General features: G+C 36.1%; 1 protein-coding gene across 1 annotated transcript in view; it reads right to left on the bottom strand.

Moving 5' to 3' along the window:
* Nucleotides 1-2590: 2590 nt before the first annotated feature.
* Nucleotides 2591-22397, bottom strand: part of PPP4R4 (protein phosphatase 4 regulatory subunit 4) — a 74336-nt gene continuing 54529 nt past the window's right edge. The window contains exons 13-25 of the mRNA XM_075712712.1: nt 21895-21978; nt 20406-20588; nt 19225-19330; nt 18273-18420; nt 13777-13921; nt 12827-12868; nt 12661-12735; nt 10236-10311; nt 9741-9821; nt 9306-9399; nt 8782-8852; nt 7826-7961; nt 2591-2615 (exon numbers count right to left, since the gene is read on the bottom strand). Of these exons, the coding sequence (XP_075568827.1) occupies nt 2591-2615; nt 7826-7961; nt 8782-8852; nt 9306-9399; nt 9741-9821; nt 10236-10311; nt 12661-12735; nt 12827-12868; nt 13777-13921; nt 18273-18420; nt 19225-19330; nt 20406-20588; nt 21895-21978 (1266 nt within the window). The remainder of the gene's footprint in view (nt 2616-7825; nt 7962-8781; nt 8853-9305; nt 9400-9740; nt 9822-10235; nt 10312-12660; nt 12736-12826; nt 12869-13776; nt 13922-18272; nt 18421-19224; nt 19331-20405; nt 20589-21894; nt 21979-22397) is intronic.

Raw genomic sequence — 22397 nt, 5'->3', positions numbered from 1 at the left:
AAAAGCTACTTCTAGCTATATATAACAGATCTAAGCATTACTCTACTTGCTTATACAGCCTTCACAAAATAGCTGCCCAAAAGGGGGCAGAAGAGTTTTCAAAATCATTTGGCATAGAAGCCTCAAAGGTGTCTATCGGAACACACACATAGATAGATGCATCTGCAGGAGAAGATAAAAAAAGATACATTACAGGGTAAAGCTGGCAAACATCTCTAAAAATCACCTTGCTTACCATTAAGTGTTTACCCACAGCAACCCCGACACTGGTGTAAGCTGCTCACAAAAGGATTTAGCAGGCAGACTGTGGTATCTGACTAGACTACGAAGGTGCATCTAACCTAACTCCACATTGCAGTATGAATGTACCCAGAAAGAAAGAGAATCACTCCTTCGTGCCTCCGAATGATTAATAGGAGGAATGCTGCTATAGAGAACCACCCAATTACTGCTGTATACTTGACCTCCAGCTGTTATTCTGAGTTGCAGGTAAAAACAATGCTGCAAAGGGTTCAAAAGTATTGGTGCTGTCCAACAGAAGCAACCCAGAAGTAAGCAGCCCCAAAAAAGATTGCTGGGATGGAGGTCTGTAGTGTGAAGGACTGATGAAAATATACAAAAGCAGGAGTTTTGTACAAGGAAGATGTGCAGACCAAAAAATGTCTAAACAGAGCATTTAAAGATTACATAGCAGGAATTTAATACATGTAGGGTTATTGAGTGGAGCATGTGTTATCAGCATTAAATAAATTAACCAGTTAAAAATGACAGACAAATGACAGCCAATAAGAAAAAAATGACAGACTGTATACGGAACTCATTACATGCTTATTAACGGGAGAAATAGCTTGGATTCAAGTTTCTGACCTTACTGGCTGTTCTGCATTGCTCTTGTAAAGGCATCTGAGGGTCAAACAGTTTTGAGTCCTGTCCTGCAGCTGGGTACTGCAGATCTGAGTTTGGTCCCTGGCAGAATTCAGACTGAGAATGGCTGAGCAGTCTCCTGCGGCCTGTGGGTGAGCACCTGTAGCTGGCAGGTTGAGTTAGTTGTCCCTGGGGACCTGGGAGTGTCTGCTTTCATTAAAGACAAAAGCAGAAACTGGGAGGAGCCAGCATAGGTCATCTGTATATCTGCATCAACATTGCAGATTGAACATCGTAATACTTGAAGAAGCTTTTAAAGAAATCCGCAGTTTACAAGATCTTACACCAGGCTGCAGAACAAACTGAAAACTTGAATGTTTCCACAGAATCCAAACAATGTCTGTGACTAAAGACAGAGAATACACCTAAATCTAACTGCGGTGTAAGAAGCTTAAGAATTCAGACAGTAAAACACTGCTAAATCCAAAGACACATTTTGTACTTCACACAAAGCAGCATACATCCAGCATTATTACTATTTAAAATAAATACCTTCTATAGGTAAATGCTTTTATTTATTTTAATTATAAAAGATGCCCTGAGAATTTTTTTTTCAAGAACATGCATGTACAGCATTGTCCTAGGTTTTATTTTGAGTAAATCATCATTCATATTTTTACATTATAAAAAGTAACCACACACGCATATGCATTCACAGATCAGATCATCTTTATCATATACCAATAAATTTTAAAAAACACATATTTCTGATATCAATATATTTATGCTGCTTCCATTTTGAAATAGAGAAGCTGACAATAGCTTCATAGGCTGTCTCTCAAGTATTGGCATAAATAGAACTTTTTAAAATAGAATCGCATGTTTCTCCACAAACAAATCTTGATAAAAACATTAGCATTAATACAAACAAATGCAGATGACATCACTGAAGCATGATAGCTTGCAATAGCAGCTGATTAAAAACTAGATTCATCATTATAAATTATTCAAGTGAAAATACAATCTGAAATACTAAAAATTAAAACAAGTATTTATACAACAAAACTTAGGAAATAAAACTTTTTTTTTTAATATCATCTGGAGACATCTGCTTTTAGATTGTTTTGAAACTTACAGAGGATTTTTAGGAACTTTACTTAGTACTTGCACTAGTACTAGTACTTAGTACATTACCTCCAAATTCACAGCACAATGCTACTGAAGTTTATGTTTTTTATAGACTGATCAACGGTTCTGGACTTTGGTCTTAAATTATGTTTGAAGTTTCTTTAAAATGTGGGATTACTTTTTCATATTCATAACAATTCCTCCTCTTTCTTGCATAAAACATGGGTGCTAAGACTTGCTAAAATTGTAAATAAGCCAATTAAGTAATGGATATGTGCATTCTGAATCCAAGAATTTGAACTACAAAGGCATAATTGAAGAAAACAAAATCCCCTCTTTAGCTGCAGCAGTTAAGAGCACAGAGCTGAAGTTGTATTTCATAACATTTCACTACAACATGAGAATTCTGCAACCATTACATTACTTATCGGAACATATTTTACAGCTTGGGATTTTATTTAAACGATAAAAAGTTTTAACATTGCAAGATGCATTTTATTCATTCCAGGCATTAGAGTCCCATCTGCTGCTCCCACCTTATCGCACCAGCACGCTGCTTCCACCAGTCTCTGGTTCCCTTCTTTTTCTGTCAGAAGATCTAAGAGTTTGATTTTCTGTTTTTTCTTCATACAAAAGAAGAAACACACATAATATGTTGTTGCTATATTATTAAATAACGTAACATAATAAACTGCTATTGCATGCAACTTTTTAATATAACTCTTAGCTGCTGTACTTCAAAAATTACAAGCTGCTCTACTGCACCCACTGAAAAAGCCAGATAGACACATTCTGAGGGCATTCTTCACAAGAAGGGTGTATTTCTCCACTAAGTTTTCTACAGCAGGTCCTGTAGAGATCCCTGTAAGTGAGATGGTAAAGGTAGTACAAGCAGTCTACTCATGGCTACAAATAATTGCAGAGGTCTCCAGCTCAACCCATGACAAAATCTGGGGAAAGTGGAGACAGGGAAGAGAGAGAAGCTTAGTGCTCTTTACAATGTTATTTCTAAGTCTTCTGTTGACCATGTTACTTGGGAAATTTCTGCACTTTTCATAGCCTTAATTTTTTAATCTTTAAATATAGTGTTCTTCAGCTTCACAGAGTTGTAGCTATGTCAATTAACAACTGTTTGTAATGGTCAGAGATCTTTGGAAGAACAGGGCTTAATTTTTAGAACTCTGTGGAAATGTTTGCATCCATATTTTACAATATCATTTACAAACAAATCAAGATACTCTGTTTCACCCCTCCAAAATTGCTGATGGAATCTTTCACGGTAATACACCAGTGTTAGGATATCTACTAGCTTCGTCTTAGAAATGGCACCTAAATCACATGCCAGCCCCACTGGACCTCAGAACTCTTACCAGCTTAAACAGCGGAAGGAAAACATGATTAGAAGCTGTAAGTAATCACTCAAAGTGTAGTAGATCAGTGGCAGAACTACTTAATCTTGCACTCAACTTCCTAAAGAATTATATGACTGGATGAAAGACACCACTTTAAGATACTTATGCATATAATTGTTACAACATGGTCACACACCCAGTGTGAATGTCTTAAAGGTCAGTTGTGGACATCTTATAAAATACTGATGTCAATTTATTATTAAGAAATTGATTTCTATGCAACAACAAATCTACTCCCACTTTTTACAGGATGGAAAACCTGTACCCCTCATTCTTGAATTAGGTTTTAATTGAAAGTGTAATAAAAACAGGCACTATCTGTATGTCTATAGGCAAGATGCAAAATTCTTAAATGCTATTTATAAAGCTGGATATTTTTATTGATGGAAGTTCTGGAAAGTATCTGGTTTTAACCAATTGCATATTGAAATCAGTCATATTACAGTAATGTAAACTCAAGCAAAACAGCAATTCTCATCCTAAAAGAAAATATCTTTATCTCATAAAAATGAAAACATTTAAAATAAGACAATAAAGCTACATAGCATAGTAATACAAGATTGGACTACTTGATGGAATGCAGTGTTTATGAATCATGTCAATTTCTGCACTAGGATGATTCATGATCTAACTGGCAACTCTTCAACAGAAAATCATAAAAGCACACTTGCTCTGCAAATTGACTTAAGTAAGGTCTCTTGTGGGATGAAATACTCAACCAGTGCCTACTCCATAAGGTGCTTAACATCAGGTACTCATCTCTTCTGTGATTCAACCATTAAGTTATACAGGTGCATCTTCAGCATAATTCTTGCATTTTCTATTGTCTGAGTATTACCTAAGGTCTAGCAAATGACACCAAAGCTAATGGTCATGTTCTTGTCACTTGCTTGTAAGCACTGGATCAGGATTTACTGAGATTTTCTTTTTCTTGCATCTACATTATTTTTAAAAAAGAGGGACTATTTTAATTGGCATAACTATCTCTGAAATGGGACAAACAAAATGTTTGAAGTCATGAGTGTGGTAAGTAAAGACCTCAGTTCTGCACCAAAGTAACTTTGGGTTTTGAAAACTTCCTGGAACAACATGAATATATGAAATCAGAAATTCCTCATCCCTGCAAACTGCACTATATTGTCAAAAGTGAACATTTGCCAATATTCAGTAGAGCAGTTTTATGGAAAAGATTACACTTAAGCAATTAAATAATATTTTGTCCAAACATACATCACTTTGAAGTAAGACTCATTAATTATATCTGTTGATATTTTAATTATTAAACAACATATTACTGCCCAATCTTCCATTCTTCACAAATGCACATAATTACTTAGAAAAAGAAACATATTAGAAGTTACCTTACTCATGTTGCAAAGCCAATAAACTAAAAGCTAGGCTTGCCAGAATTAAGACAGACAGTGCAATGTTTAATCAGCACATATGTAAATTCACATGACAATATAGTCTAAAGATATACTAAATTATTATTTTCTCACAAGTTTCCTGCCTCAGTGAGTGCATAGATGGTGACATTCATGAGCATCTATTCAATTGCAACTCTCATTGTACAATTTTCAAATTCTTCTCTCAGAGTCATTTCTGTCAACTGCTTATATATTTGGATATTAAATTTTTCCATCATTTAAGTCCGAAAATAATGTTTCCTTGGAACTGACTTTTTTGTATTTTAGTATGTGTATGTTTAGCACCAGGACTGACTTTCTGAACAGAAGAAAGATAAAAGAGGTACACCTAAACATCTCTGTGGTCAACAAGGTTATGCAGATGACCGCTTTACCACCAGCCATTCCTGTATCTGTATCTCTTAATATCTCCTGATAGAGCTGCTCCATTTTTTTATTAAAACAATTAAGTATTGGGCTAGATTACAACAGAGAAATTGAATCTACAGTGCAGCACATGTTATACCAACTTGAGAGAGATGTGTTTTCCCATAAGACCACAGAACATTAAAACTCTTATTCTAAGCTAAATGTAGGTCATCCTAAGCCTGCTCTTCTTTCTCCAAAAATGTTTTTCTTCCCCTAGTATATCCTCTTGGCTTCTGACACTATGCAGTTTAGGGACTTTATGAACGAGACAGAGCATCCAGATCACTGTGTTGGATCAGATACCTACTTTCAAATAGTCTGCTGTTAAGGTATTCACTTGGGAATGGTACATCAAGACTTGAAGCTGAGTCTCTTACATTCCACTTTCCTGTCTAAAGACAAAGGTACACACTGCTGTGCGGGTCTTTTTCTGTCCCTTTGTATGCAAACAAAAGGTATCAGTTTTATTTGAAGTGACAGATAGAAAAACCTTTGAAATTTGGAAATATTTTATGCGATGTAAAAAATACGTCTAACTAATCTTTGCATCTACCTGCTTCATGAATATTAATCCATTTATTTTCCCCAAATCCTTGTGAAACAGATGAGTAATTGGAATTTCCACAATGGTTGCTGAAATAAATTTACAACATTTGAACTAATTTTCTGGTTTTAAAGAGAGGGAACAGAGGTATACAGTGATGAGAGTGAAAGCACATGGTTTTTGAGCACACCTAATTTTTGAAAGTATGTAGCACTGTATGTCAGTTTATGTACTCAAGATACATGTCCCATTTACTTTGCATGTCCCATTTACTTTGCAGACAGCTGAAAATGTCAGCAAGTCTACTAATCTAACTGTTGAGTTTGAAATCATGCACTTTGAAATAAGTGACCACCTAATGATCACCTATAAAAAATCTGAAGTAAGTACTGTGGGTAATATTTAAGAAAATGCATTAGACTCTGGCAAGTCAGGGATAGAGTGCAATTTGACTTGCCACCTAAGGTACTTCTGCTGTGAAACCACTGACTCAACATGAACAGTCCACCTTCATTCACTAATCTTCCAACCTTTTCTACAAAGAAAATGCAGTTTTGAAAACAATATATCATTATGCAAGCTTGATTTTATTCCATAACAACTTTATCTTGTACAGTGAAGGTGGTAAAATTCCAATAGAAAAAAACCTATGTGATCACACAGCAAGAGACTGTATCATAATATAATGTATACAAGTATACAAGTAGCTGAATGCAAGCTGTTCAGAGAACTCTTTTTTACATTTGTTAAACTTTTGAGCTTTTTATTTTACAATTTAGGAACTTTATTAACTTGTATCTGTGAGTAAAGGTCGGTGGGTTGTTTTGGTTTGTTTTTTAAAGGAACCTGAAAATATTGGAAGTGGAAAATGAGAGTTCATACAGATACTTAAGTAAACAGAAAGAACCACTCAAGAGCTATCACTACCATTATTGTTTCCTCTTTATACTTGGCAAACCAGTGTAGGGCGTTTCCTCTTTCCTGTCTGGTGTGGGCTCCATATCTCAGCTCCATTATCTTTGACCAGCAAGTCATAGCCTCACGTTCTGGACAATCCTTTCATTCTTGGTCTCTCACACCTATTCAAACTTCCAAGGCCCAGCTTGCATTTCCCCCAGCTTTTCAGCTTCTAGTTCTAGTTGCTATTACACTTAAGCCTACTTTCCTAAACAACCTCCTTCTCTTGCTATTGCTGGCTCCTTTCCTTTCTCCACTCTGCCTCAGCTAAGAAAGCAAATCTCTGAGAGTACAGAAAAATCTCAGTTTGAGCACCCAAAATTACAGCTAGTCCAATGATAGTAATTTAGAACTACAAGTTATAGTGTAAAAGGAATCTGCAGGGAATTAGCTGCTAGAGTCTATAGAGATTTGGCCAAGTAAGTACACATCACAGCAATTTTCTAAGACTGTTACACTTTTATCACAAGAGAAAACAAATTCATCTTTGATCTTGTTCTTGCAAAACATTGAACAGTTTAGGCTGATGTTTAAAGAAAACCGGCCTGAGGGAGATGCCTAGCGTTGAATTTTTTTTATCTAAATGGTTAAGGTAAGGCAAAGAAGGCAGTCTTAATAACAAGTAGCAGGACCAGTTCATCGTACCTCTCAAAATTCATCATGCAATTGTTACATAATAATACATAAACATATATAAGCACATAAAAAGAAGGAAAAGGAAAAATTAAATCATCTAACAATACATACATCCAATTTCTCCAACTACAGGCAGCAAAGCCACTGTGACTGTAGTTATTATATATCAAATGCACTAACCTTCACTTTGTCCCATTCCACCCTCCTCCTAATGTACCATCTGAACGCAAACACGTGCAGGAGAAACAATGTGAAAGACTAATTAAAAGGGAATGGAATCTTAAAAACACTTGTAATTGCACACATCACATTTCTACCTTAGTATTTCAGTATTTCAAAATCTGGGCGTAGAAGTATCATAAATATAGCCTTAATTTTACACGGCTCTCTGGAGTACCCTTTGAAAATGTTACCTATAAGCTTGACTTAACCTCTTGTCAACCACTTACATGCTCATTTTTCGGGACTGACTCTCCTTATTTCCATTGTTCTTTTGGTCAGCTGAGTTAAATAAGTTGCGAGAAGAACTGGAAGGGAAGGAGGCATTCCCACTATTACCAGTAGAATGAGTCCGGAATGAATCATCTGAAATAAAGAGTTGCACTTTAGACATAGAATTTTGTCTGAAAAAAACCCCAAACAAACAAAAAAACCAAAAAAAATCCCCACAAAGAGTGAACAGAATGAGCTGTTTTTCCTGTGGCAATAGTGGCATATTTCCTATGGCAATAATCCAAAAGTTTAACTTCCTGTAAGGGAATGGTTTCAACTTAACAATTCTTCAAGTATTTTTATGAAAGAATGCTAAATAAAAATAATTAGAAGACACATCTTGGAAGAGAAGATTAATACTTTTACTATATGAAAATAGTGGGATTTAACTGGCCAATCTTTAGTGGCTTAAAATTTAGCTGTTTCATCTAAACTAACTGTCTAGTGTCTATTGGTAGTGAATGGAAAAATACAGGTTCCTCTAGGAAGCAATTAATCTCATTCTAATCTTTAATGATCATCCAAACTCTTCAACAGTAAATGGAGAGAGGGGCATTTCCTGACAGCAGTTTCTCTCCCCAGTTCAGTAGAAGTTATACATAATATCCTTTACCTCACGCAAAATAGGTGGAGTCAAATTGCAAAACCAACCTTTTTATGACATCCAAAATGCCAACCAAGAAATGCCAAACTCATTTTACTTTTACTACTTTTAAATGTAAATTTAAATGAACGTGTAACAAAAAAAAAAAAATCTGAAAAATAGACTAGCAATTAAGTGCTCAAACATATTGCATATCTACTATTCTACATTCTTTAGGAGTATGATATCTTACAGTATGCCTGTTTAATGGGGCCCACAGATTCAGCATCCAGACAAAAAAACTAATGTAAAATATAATAACCTACTTACCACTAAAGGATAACATGCAACTCTTTCCCATTCCTGATACTGAAGATGTATACCCTGTAGCAGAGCTTTTACTTAAAAAACAAACAAAACAAAACCAAATTGCTTATTACAGAAAAGTGTTCTCAATTTTATCATCCTGCTGTTTAATAATATTTGAGGTTATTTCTTAGTTTATACGAAAAAATTAAATGAGAAAGTTATGCTGAAATTTCTTTAAGAAATGTATGAATTTAGATTTAGCAGTTCATATTGAAAAGTATTTTTAATATATGATAAAAGGTGACACACATTAACTTAAAAGCAATTAATAAGAATTTGTAGGCCTCAGCATGCCTTAAAATGGTATTTCTTCCCTCAGTTCAAAACCGCATACCTTAATCAATTAAACAGAAAGCTGAAAATTTAGGTCACAATTCAGTGAGCACGTCACTACTTTTATAGATTCATGTGCATATAATTACATAACAGTTGTCTATTAGGTAAACAGTTGCCTATGAGGTAAGCAATGAAGATAATAAAGGTACTTAGGACACTTGTCTATGTTGCTGTATTTCGGATGTAGTGCTTGAGTACTGAAAGACTGGCTTCGAACCAACTTGGATTTCTTGTCTTCTTTGCCTAAAATTAGAAGTGGCAAAAAATTTTGACATGGATATCATTGCATTTCCTCAGTAACTAAGAAGGCTTTTCAATATAAGTTTCTGTCAACCTGTGCTAGCTGAAGGAACTGATTTCTATACTTCAATAACAACAAATAAACCTTATGTCACCTATTTATGTACTAAAGAATAAAATAATACTAAAAAACATAGAAAACGCATTCAGTTCTAGGAATGGAATCTTTTCCTATGTGTGGTAGATGAAACTCTGGCCCACAAATGCGAACAGCAGCTTTGCTGTGTTTTAACCTGCTGATGTGAGATGAAAGCATTCTAGAAGAGTTTGTAAGGAGTTCTTACCTGCTGATGTACCAGAAGAGCTTCCAGGAACAGAGAGAGTGATACTTTTTGCCAACACTGATGATGTTTTACTGTCTCTACCTAAAGAAAAAGTCTAGTATAAGTACTTCTCTCTTAGAGCTTAACTTTAAATAAAGAAAGAGAACATAACATATCACAGTCCTGGGGTAAACAGTAATAATATCTAATCCAGTGCTAGTAACACTTCAGAAATACCACAGACAAGTACTTACATTACAACCCAAAATGAAAAATACCAGAGAACTAAAAGTGTCATGTATTTTATTAATAAAGCCAAAAGTCTTCATTCTAAAAGTCTTCATTCTAAAATAACGAGGCCATTTTTCATAAATATCTTTAGAAATATTAAAAAGTATTGCCACTTTCTAAAAATCTGCTATTTACTGTATAAAGTGTCTCTTTTCCGCTCCCTTCTCTTCTACCTTTGTAGAAGAATAATGCATGCACAAACAATACACAAATAAACAAACTTACGCTTCTTTTCAAACATTTTATCATTAATATTTGTAGATCTTCCTTCATTTTGCTGCTTCTCTTTTTCTAATTGCTCCTAAAAAAAAAAGAATAATTTTCTTAGGTATTACTCAGAAATAAATAAATAAACTGTGTTTCAGTTAGGGATTTCCTCCAAATCACCAAAATACCAGTTAATTTCTTCTCTCCTGCTATTAGTACAACCCCTAGTGAGTGTCCAGAGAACCAATTAAATAGTACAGAATGAAATCAGGGTACATATCCTATATAAAAATAACACCAAAAAATGTTGACTTGAATTATGAAGCAATCTCAGAGTTGAAGTTCGCATTTATAAATTATAAAAATTATGCCTGGCCTTCTTTTTTTTTAGTTAAAAAGATACAGAAATCGGCAGCTGACAATGTAAAATTTTCGTGCTACACAGATTCTCTGATAATAGAACTGGCAATATTTTTAATTCAAACATACAATTCAATGAAAATTTTTTTCTCAAATGGTAAGGTGCGTCACATATGCTTACACTTTTTAAAGGTCTAAAATTAACATCTACAGTTGATAAGCCTTTATGCAAAACAAAACCAAGTATTACAATTCTTCAAGCTTATGGAATTTATTTGCATTTCCATAATATTAGGTAGCCTTAGAATACCTTTTGAGAGCACATCCACAGACAGAAGACAGTGTTAACACAGCTACATCAATAATTTCAAAAGACAATACATGCTTCAGGATTCTTGGTGAACAGATATCACTCCAACTCCAATACAATATTAGCTTATTTTCCGTACTACGTTCATAATAAAAAGTGTCAAGTGAACCGTAATTGTTCTACTCTATTTTCTCATTTCACTCTAATTACTACCCAAGTTTAAAAAAAAAAAAAAAAAAAAAGAAAAAAAAGAAAAAGAAAAAAAAAGAGGTAATTAATTCAGGTCAAGGTTGGTGGAATATAGTTTCTACTAAGTCAATTACTAAAATTAAGGACACATTAACATATTAAAATCTGTAGCAGTCAGAGACATTTAACTGGGTTCAATGGCTCCTTATCTATTTGGGACTGCAGCATGTCACAATTTACTGTGTACATCTCCAGTTCCTCAAAAGCACGCCTCTCAGAGACAATGCTTAATGAGACCTTTGTGATACAGAAGGTATGCCCATGTCAATGGGATATATCATAAAAATACAGGTGCTCTTCCAAAGTCTAGCTGTGGAAACAGGGTAAAAATTAATGTCACCATACAATACACGATAACACAGAACGCACTGGAAGCTATTTTACCACAGCTCCAAATGCTTTCACTATAAAAACATTAATTGTATCTACCTAAAAACTGCTAAAGCTAAGTTGGAGTCTTTGAATATGTGTATGCAGGTCCTGACAACAAAGCTTGAACCTTTGACTCGAGCTAATGGGAAGTGGCAAGAAGTACATGAGACAGGTATCACAAACTGAGAAAATCAACTGCCCAAGAGAAGGCCTGCAGTACCTATTGACATCAAAGTGGGCCACAAACATAGACTCTGTAGCAGTCCCAAAGAGGAAAAAGTGACATTTTTTGGACAGTCTTGAACCTGTTCTGGTTCTCTACAGAGGAGTTAAATTCCTACAAGTCAGAGGAACTGTGCTAATGAAATTCGGCCTCTTCTAAATCCCATCAGCTTCTTAGCTTCTCCCACCTCAGGCAGGAGAGGAGGCAGCAGAACAGAGGACTGCAGTAATCTAATCTAGGCTTTGTGAAGATGTAGTAGGCTATGTGGTGAAGTGCCTGCTGCAGCTTTTGCTTACACCCATGACTGAAGATAAATAGGTTTATAAGTTGGAAAAGCATTCTGCAGACTTCTCTTCCAAATCCTAAGTAACTTGTAGCTCCTTTTACTCTATACAACCTGCATTATATCTCCCTCCTGCCAGGCAGCAGATTTCAATGGCCTGCCTTTCTTTTTTTCTGGCTGACAGGAAACCTTGTAACACATGGAGCCTCCTTGGCACAAAAAAATTATGACATTAATTTCTTTGCCTATGGAGGGTGTATGTGAATTCTGAGGCATTTCATTATTCAATTTATTATGTTATACATACCTGACAAATAGCTAAGCTCCCTCAAAAAGATTTCATAAAGATGTACTGAAGGGCTTGGGATTTTAGAACTACAGAGCCATCAAGTGTGAGTATTTTTTGAGAAATCCCAGTTACCCTTTCTAATTGATACACCAAAATTAAGGTAGTAAACAAAAGGAAGTTGTATGTTACTTTGAAGGACTTAACCCTACTGACAAAGTGTAAAACAAAACCACACACAGATTATGAACGTACCAGGTCTCTCCATAATATGCGCTTCCCCTACCTTAAAATTATTGGCTCATTAATGTTTAGCTACAAACTATTAAAAAAAGGACAGATTGTACTGATAAAATATACCATTTCCAAAAGGAGATGTTCTTGTCTCTCTTTTTCTTGATCCAATAAATCATTTTCGTAAAATCTTTTCCGAAACTTCAAAATAAAATCAATAAAAATAAAAAATCACTACATGAAAATAGGAATTAAAAGTATTTGGTCAGTATTAAAGTTAGTAAGTACTTACAGCATCTACAGAGATCTCCATTCTGTCCAGTTCTAACACTGTCTATAAAGAAAATCAGAACATTATTCATCCTTACTCAACAGCATGCCACACTTCTAACTAAAAAACTGTCCAGATAAGAAGCTTAGAATAGTGGTATTCAAAATTAAACATGCCTTTTCTTCCTCAACATTTGAAGCCTATGCTTGTATTTTTGTGATACAAATGCAGTTAAAAACTGCCAGAGAGTATTCTCAGAGCCCTGCTGAGACTCACAATGAAGGACCAATAGACTGTCTATACGGAACTCAAAATACACTCAAGGAAAGCACAGAAGCATGAATGGCTGGAGCATGGACCTAGGAAACAAGACTGAAAAAACAACTCAGGAATCTGTGAACAAGCCAGGATGCTCCAGGCAGGTGTTCATCCAATCTCTCCTGCAGACTGGTTCTATAAAGGAAGCCACCTACTTTAGCTACTTCACAGCTTCTTTGAGACTAAGCATGGTCATCCCCTAAAGATGTACTTTTTGGTGAATTTTCACATTACAAAGACATTTGTAACATTTCAAAATCCTGCAAAACCTTTATCAGCATATTGTAAAATAAATAGATTAACAAGATATTTCTACCTCAAAGACTTGATCATTTTTACTAGGGTCAACCTTTAATCCTATCTTTAGTCATCTGCTATTTTTTCACAAATGGTCATGGAGCCAAAATCCTGAATCCCAGTCACTAGAAAATAACTGCAATATAAGTAACCAAGGAAACACCAACTCTCTTAAATTTGACAGAATGCACTATACTACATCTTCTCTTGATTGTTCAAAATTACATAATAGACAATAGAATTCTTTAGTCTCCTGTTCTTACATTAAGAGAATCAACAGAAAGCATAACTTTGATCATCTTAACTTTTAATGATAACCCCAAGACAAAATGCTGCTGGAAAAGAAAAATGCTTACTCTTTTTACAATAGTCAGGACATCTTTGTCTTTCTCTTGACACAGAAGTTTCCTTATACATAATTCCAGCTGCTGAAGTAAATGTTTATCAGTGGGAATCTTCAGAGTAGATTTAACTTTTGGCAACAAATAGCATAGCTTCATTCTACAAAAAAAAGTAAATATTCACCTTTTGATGCAGATATTTAATAATTGTTATTTATTTTTGTATTGCATGCTAGTATTTGACATAATTAAGTTAGTAGGTCTTGGTTTTCAGAAATGATTGTTGCTTATGTGTTGTTTCCAGACTTACTGTAACATTTTCAAAAACTTCTCCATAGATCATAGATCTCCTGTATCTGAAAGTCAATAAAGATTTCTTTGGGTTTGGGTTTTTTTTTAACATAGAAAGATAAGCAGACCTCTAGACTTTTGAAATTATCTACACACCTAACTCTATCAGGTACCTAAATACCCTGGAAATCTGGTCCATCAGAGCCTGTCTCACCAAAAATCATGTGACTGCAGTTCCCTACAACTGCAAGGATGAAGGCACATCAGATGGACTAAAAGGATTTAACTATTTAGTGGCTCCTAAAAGAAATCCCTTCTTCCCCCTACTCTATCTCCCTGCTTCTGTCTGGAGGCTCCCCTGCTTGTGCTGTCTCTGCTACTGGCCACACCTTTCATCAGCTCAGTCAGCCCAACCCTCAACTAACATAGCACAAAACCAACTTACTTGAGAAGGGGAGAACAGAAAAAGGTGGACAGTTTTCTGATGGATTAGTGGGTTTAATCAGCCTAGCCAAAGGTCCAATAAGTGCTCCTCAAGGCAATGGAAGGGGTGGACAGTGTGGTTAGGAATCAGGATGAAAGAAAAGTAGTAACAGGCTGTGATGCTTTCAGAAGCTGTTAGCTGCTCTATTGGCTGATAATGCCATTTTAAATGCAGTAAATTCAGGGAGAAAAATTATTCTTATAAAATAATGAAGAACAGAAACTTCAAACTTATACCTTTCTGCTCTGACGCTATGTGGATATATTTTTGTTACTAGAGTGCCCCTGTGTATCTCAACTTTGCCTGCTTTCAAACTGAATGGCACAAAGTACTTAGATGAACTTAACCATGTATTTTCTGTACTATGGACTGAAATAGTTCTCAGGGTACCCAGCCCCCTGAGATGGAAGATGGGGACAGGGAGCAGAATGAAGCCCCCATAATCCAAGGGGAAATGGTCAGCAACCTGCTACACACACAAGTCTATGGGGCCAGATGGGATCCACCCAAGGGTACCAAGAGAGCTGGCGGAGGTGCTCACCAAGCCACTTTCCATCATTTATCAGCAGTCCTGGCTAAGCGGGGAGGTCCCAGTTGACTGGAGGTTAGCAAATGTGACGCCCATCTACAAGAAGGGCCAGAAGGAGGATCCAGCGAACTACAGGCCTGTCAGCCTGACCTTGGTGCCAAGGAAGGTTATGGAGCAGGTCACCTTGAGCGCCATCACATGGCATGTACAGGACAACCAGGTGATCAGGCCCAGTCAGCATGGGTTTATGAAAGGCAGGTCCTCCTTGATTAACCTGATCTCCTCCTATAACAAGGTGACCCGCTTAATGGATGAGGGAAAGGCTGTGGATGTTGCTTACCTGGACTTCAGTAAAGCATTGACATTGTTTCTCACAGCATTCTCCTGGAGAAACTGGCTGTTCATGGGTTGGATGGGCATACTCTTTGCCGGGTAAAAAACCAGCTGGATGGCCAAGCCCAAAGAGTGGTGGTGAATGGAGTTAAATCTAGTTGGTGACCGGTCACAAGTGGTGTTCCCCAGTGCTCAGTACTGGGGCCAGTTCTGTTTAATATTAATATTTAATCTTTACCAATGATCTGGATGAGGGGATCAAGCGCACCCTCAGTAAGTTTGCTGATGACACCAAGCTGGGTGGGAGTGTTGATCTGCTTGAGGGTAGGAAGGCTCTACAGAGGGACCTGGACAAGCTGGATCAATGGGCCAAGGCCAATTGTATGAGGTTCAACAAGGCCAAGTGCCAGGTCCTGCACTTCGGTCACAACAACCCCGTGCAACACTACAGGCTTGGGGAGGAGTGGCTGGAAAGCTGCCTGGCGGAAAAGGACGTAGGGGTGCTGGTCGGCAGCCGGCTGAACATGAGCCAGCAGTGTGCCCAGGTGGCCAAGAAGGCCAACAGCATCCTGGCTTGTATCAGGAATAGCATGGCCAGCAGGAGCAGGGAAGTGATTGTCCCCCTGTACTTGGCACTGCTGAGGCCGCAGCTTGAATAGTGTGTCCAGTTTTGGGCCCCTCCATACAAGAAAGACATTGAGGTGCTGGAGCGCATCTGAAGAAGGGCAACGAAGCTGAAGAGTCTAGAGAACAAGTCTTATGAGGAGCGGCTGAGGGAACTGCCATTGTTTAGTGTGGAGAAAAGGAGGCTTAGGGGAGACCTTACCGCTCTCTACAATTACATGGAAGGAGGCTGTAACAAGGTGAGTGTCGGTCTCTTTTCCCAGGTTACAAGCAATAGGACAAGACAAAATGGCCTCAAGTTGTGCCAGGAGAGGTTTAGATTGGCTATTAGGAAAAATTTCTTCACGGAAAGGGTGGTCAAGCACTGGAACAGGCTGCCCAGGGAAGTGATTGAGTCCCCATCCCTGGAGGTATTTAAAAGACGTGTAAGTGTGGCACTTAGGGACATGGCTTAGTAGTGGACTTGGTAGTGTTAGGTTAACAGTTGGACTCGATGATCTTAAAGGTCTTTTCCAACCTAAATGATTCTGTGCTAATTGATTTGCCTTGATTGCTAGATACTGTTTCTAAACTGGTTATATAAAAAAAAAAGTGTCCGCTGCTTTTTATATCATTAAGACCAAAATGAAGATTAAATAAAAAAATATTTCATACACTTAAGAAAATAAAAATCACTGCATTTGATCAGGCTGTAATGGCATATAATAGTGAAAAGTTTTAATCTATAGGAATAGATAAAAAAACCTCAAGAACAATATATGGTGATATTCTCTGCTGTTCTCAGATTCCACTGGCTTGTGATCAGAGACAGCCTGTGCCAGAGATGGTAACCTTGTGATTAATAACACTCAAAACATTTTTTTATACAAATTCATCTTACTGTTTTTATACCTTCAAAACATTTTAACCTTCACAACTTCCCATTACAAAGAGTTGCCACAGTGTAGAAAGCTAGAATAATATCTCCCTATGTTTGTTTTAAAATCATGAGCTAACAATAATGTCTGACTTCTAAACTTCAGTCCACCACAGACAGTGCATTCCTTTTGTAAAAAGTCTTAGGGAACAATCCAGAAAAGAATTACGACAAAATTAATTTTAATGTCAGTTAAGAGACTGTAAGTTATTTCAAGTTTCCATTAAATTTTAATACTGTATCAATAATGCTTTTAATTAAAGTGTTTGTTAAAAGCAATAAGCTACTTCAGATTATATATAAATTTAGTTTATTGTTTTAATATAATCCTCTTAACTTAAGGACATGAGACATGAATGTTAACCTCTATAACAAGGCCAAGTGCAAGGTCCCTTCCAACCCAAACCATTCTATGATTCTATGATTCCATATGCACAACATGGCTCGGTTTTTAGGTGTGGGATCCTGCTGAATTGAGACGTGGTAGTTATACTAAACACAAGGTTTATTTAAACAGTTTCACTTGGTAATAAACTGTACTTAGTGAAACTTACTGAATGCACACATGTATGTATGTATGTGCAAATTATGCTGATGTAAATCTCTATGCAGCATCAGTATTAGATGTTCAGACATGTTAATGACGACATGAATTACACACATCAGACATAAGATTAAAAGCATAAAATCACACAAAATACATGACCAAAAAAAAGGAACTATTTTCTTACTTGTAATAACTGCCTGTTCCCTATCTGTTTAGTGAAGAAAAAAATTGACTACAAAAATAACAGAAAAAACACTGTATAAAAGTGAATAACATACCAATTTCCCTTATATTTTTCTGTTCTTTTTCAATTTACTTTAACAATGAAGTAGAAAACTTTTACATAAGGTAAAACCCATGCTAAGTTGTTAAGCTCAGACCACTGGAAGAATTGCTTGTGTGATTTACTTTACATATCGTGATGTTGAAATGGATGGAAATTAATGGAGACTGTGAAGTTATGCTTCTCTCCCTCTCTCCACCCATGAAACAGTGTATTACTTTCTTCTCATCTATTGCTGGCTCCTCTGCCTCAGTGTTCCTTTCTCATTCCCAAAACCTGACACTTTCAGTCAGTTCCCCAAACACTCAGACTGACCTGCTTCTGTGTTTTTCTAACATTATTCCCATAGTCCTCTACACCTTTAATACTGGTCACTCTGAAGGCTCTGTACCTTTTTACTCAAGTCCCATTATTTAAACAAGACATACAACCTGTAACAATATTTCTTAATATATTATTTAACGCTTATTTCCTGTACACTGCTACATACTTTTCTTACAGTACCTCACGTTTGCCACTGGATCATGTGTAAGTTCAAGCACAGGCAGAAAGAAGTATTTACAGAAGAATGATTTTGAAAACAGTTCCATAATGAATTCACAAGTATCTAAAAACCGAAGTCTGTTCCAGTAACTTTTTCCTTGGCCCAGTTCTGAAAAATAATAGATATATCTGTGGATTGTTAAGTTCTCAATGTCAGCTAGAAAACATTTCAAAGGTTAACTTTTGACTCAAAGATGATCATTACACTCAAAGGCACACCTTGTCAGCCTATCTCAATTCTTTCTCTTGGTGAAAGCCTAACCTTCTGAATTCAATGACCATTTCTGCCAGTGAGCATTTTTTTTTTTCAGAAATTCAACCTGTCCCTTTAACTATTTGAAAAAGCAAAAATAGTAAGGGAACTAGCTACTGTGTTGAACAAAGCCCTGTATGCTGTTCAAACCATGTCACAAGTGTAGCAAAATTACTGTGTAAAGATTAAGGATTGCTAATGGGAACTATTCAACCTTCTAACCTATCCTTAAAACACACAGCATAGACCAGAAGGTCAACTAAGGTGACTAACTCACTCATAAACTAAATTCTGAGAATATTTATTCAGCACTTCTTACACTGAAGCCTCTAGAGAATTTTACTTCTATAGAGGAACTCTGCTTTGTATATTGCAGCACCTACAGCTAAGCCATTTTGGATTTGAGTAGAGTTGGAGGTGTCTTGGCATATTATCAATTTCCCATATTGCCTCTTTCCCAATTCCTTTGCATAAGCTTCAGATACATTCCTCGCATATGCACACTATGTTTTTCCTGGTGATAGTGTGAGCAACTGAATGTCTTCTAAGTGTAATCCCACCAATGATGGCAGGAAGTTACACTGAATAAATATAACCATAAACAGATCTTCAGTCAAAATGAACTTGCATCTCTAAGTAATCAAGGAAAAATTATCTTACGTTCAATCAGTTTCTGAATAACTTCATGCCTCTGTTCTTGCTTGCGATTATAACGCAAATAAACGCAGAGAGTTCGAGCAGCTGCTTTTTGGACTGGTAGAACATTCTTGAAAGAAATAAAGGAAACACAATTAAACATACCTGAAGGAATATGACTAAAAACATATAAAAATCCTAGAAGTAGAAAAAATAGCTAAAAATTAGACTAACTTTATAAATTCTGGAATGAATGGAATGAAGCTTGGGGGAAGTTCAGATTGGACATTAGGAAAAGGTTCTTCACTGAGAGGGTGGTCAGTCACTGGAACAGGATCCCTATGGAAGCGGTCACAGCACCAACCCTGTCAGAGTTCAAGGAGTGTCTGGACGATGCTTTTAGTCATGTGGTTTAGTGTTAGGTAGTCCTGCGAGGAGCAAGGATTTGGACTCAATGATCCTTATGGGTCCTTGCCAACTTAAGATATTCCACGATTCTACGATTCTGTGAAATTTTGAAATAACTGGCATAATGTAAGGGAGAATAATGAAGTTTGGCCAGTTTATGAGACACCTACTTCTTTGTTTGTCCAACTTATGAGACACCTACTTCTTTATCCCTTCTACCTAACTTGTTTATTTAACTATTTCATAAATGCCTTTAAGTATTCCATGTTTGGAAGGTACCTTCTGTATTATGGGTATTAGAAAAAAAAACCTTACATCATCTTCTCTCACAACAGGTGGTTTTTCTCTTGAATTAATCAATAAAATTTCAGACCAGTAGCTGTAAATGATCATTCATTTCCAGAATTAAGTGTTCTTTCATAAAGAATGGAACACAATGCAATGTAATCTATGGAATCAGGAAAAAGGCAGCATATCTCAGAGGAAAAAGTTTTGATTTACCTAGAAAGAAACTGATAATGAGCACAAGGAAAGGAAAGAAGCCTTGGGTGGGAGGAAAAACATGACAATCTGCCGATCTAAATTTTGCTCCTCAAACCAGGGTTGTGGGGCGGGATTTCTCAGAGCAATTTCTCACTCTTATATAAAAAACCCCACAGCCTGATATACAATTCAATGAGAAATAGTATTTTAAGATTATATATTATATATAAAGTGCTACACATAGCAAATATCTAGTGCTAATTGTTCTAAATACAGTAAGCAAATGAAAAACAATAGGAAAGAGACAGGCTCACATTTGTCAAAATGATTGTCAACATTCTGTGAAGAAAACGGTAATAAATCTGATCACTTGATATGATATGAGGGAGACATGCATATTTTTGTAGTAACTTCTCGTGAGTCCTCCACTTCAAAGAAGTTGCTGCTCTCTGTTCTGCTGTTGTTAATGCAGGAATCAAGTCAGGAATAGACAATAACTAGAAATAAAAATATAAACATTAAAGTAATTTTACATCTTCTAGCTATATGTCATGTTACTATGCTTAAAAAATACATCATAACAATGTAAGAAGGGAAAGATTTTACGGGGTCAATTAATGCCTCTCCTCAGACAGGATCAGCTATACTCTGACCATTTCCAGTAGATATTAGTCTAACTTGATCTTAAAAAATTGTAATGATCAGGATTAAACAATCTCCCCTAAGCAGTAAATTCCACTTAACTAGTCAAAAAGCTATTCCAGTACCTAACTAAACACACTTTCATTTCCAACTGCTCCTCCTGACAAAGAAAAACTAATCACCATTCTCTTTATAATATCCTTTTACAGATATGAAGACCATTACAACAACCCTCCCCAGTCTTCTCTTTCTCAAACCAAATAAATCCCATTTTCCTCCTAGCCTCTCAAACTTTGCAGTTATTCTTCTCAGCTCCCTAATTAATTTTAGTAGGAATTATACACCTTTTCTCAGTAGGAGGGAAAGACTTTATAGTAGCCAAGCTAACTTCTCTTCAGTACTAAGCAAAATGAAACAGACTGCCACACTTGACATGGCACTTGTTATATGTTATATACATTTACAGCTGTAAACATCTGACAAATCCACATTTTAAATTACAATCTCAACTTTTGTCCATACAAGAAAATAAATTTATTGAGTTCTTATACTGCTGGAATATTTCAATTTCTCTATACATTTAGGAAGTACGCTCAAAACAGCATCTTGAAACAGGAGATGCTCTTTTATGTTCCATTTTACAGGTGACAAGTCTGAATAAACCATCACCCAGAGCCACATACAATTAAATTAGCAAAGTTGGGAGCTGAATACAGATCTCCTAAATCCTAATTCAGTGCCTTTATCTCAGGAAACAGGCATCCTCCTAGCAGAAACTGTGTCTGAAAACAGCAACCATGGGCAGTTGCCACATCAACATAAAAAAAAAATTAGGTATTAGCTATCACTCCTTTAGCATGAAACCAAGTTTGCTTTTAACTTAACAACTGTATTTCAAATTTTGATGTATTTCAGCAAATCTGCGATTAATTAGAAAAAGAACATGGATAAATTGTTCATTTTTATATTAAGTCTAACCTTTCAAACCCCTTTTTTTAATTTTAAAGTTTATAAAGTCAACAATCAAAAAAACACAGAAACTTTGTACCTCTCCAAAGCAGAAACTAATCATGAAAGCCTCTTCATACAATATATGTCTAAACAACTTTGCTACTACCTTAATTTAGAAAGCAAATTAAAAAAACCCATGAGAACACCCACCTTGCTTTCTGATCCACTGTTTTCTCCTCCATTAGTCATTAGTTCAAGGATTTCGGGAAGGTGACCTACCAGGGCATCTAACACCTATTTAAAGAAAGGCTGCATAAATGAGGTCTGTAAATTAACTTGACTCAATTTTTATCTCTCACCAACATACCCCCACTGACATCTCTTACGTTACTGCTCTCTCACATCCACCTTAAAAAAAAAAGTCCAACATTTGCATTGATGAGGACTGTGATTTAAAATTGATGTTTTAATGTAGTAACTAATATATGTATTATAGGTTTCAGTTTAGGAAAACAAACTATAGTTTTGATTTATGTGAATACCACAGTCAATGCTTTCTAAACTATTCACAGCATATGAAATTTTTAAATTAACAGTCATTCTTAAGATAGATCTGTATTTCGTTGACAGTTAAGAGCCTTGACAAACACAAAGAAACTTTTTTTTTTATATCTGTCAGTTGAATCTTAAAAGCAATTTCCCTTGCTTCAAGA

This window comes from Pelecanus crispus, chromosome 6 (genome assembly GCF_030463565.1).
Source record: "Pelecanus crispus isolate bPelCri1 chromosome 6, bPelCri1.pri, whole genome shotgun sequence".
Lineage (NCBI taxonomy): Eukaryota > Metazoa > Chordata > Aves > Pelecaniformes > Pelecanidae > Pelecanus > Pelecanus crispus.
This window is presented reverse-complemented; position numbering and strand designations above follow the sequence as displayed.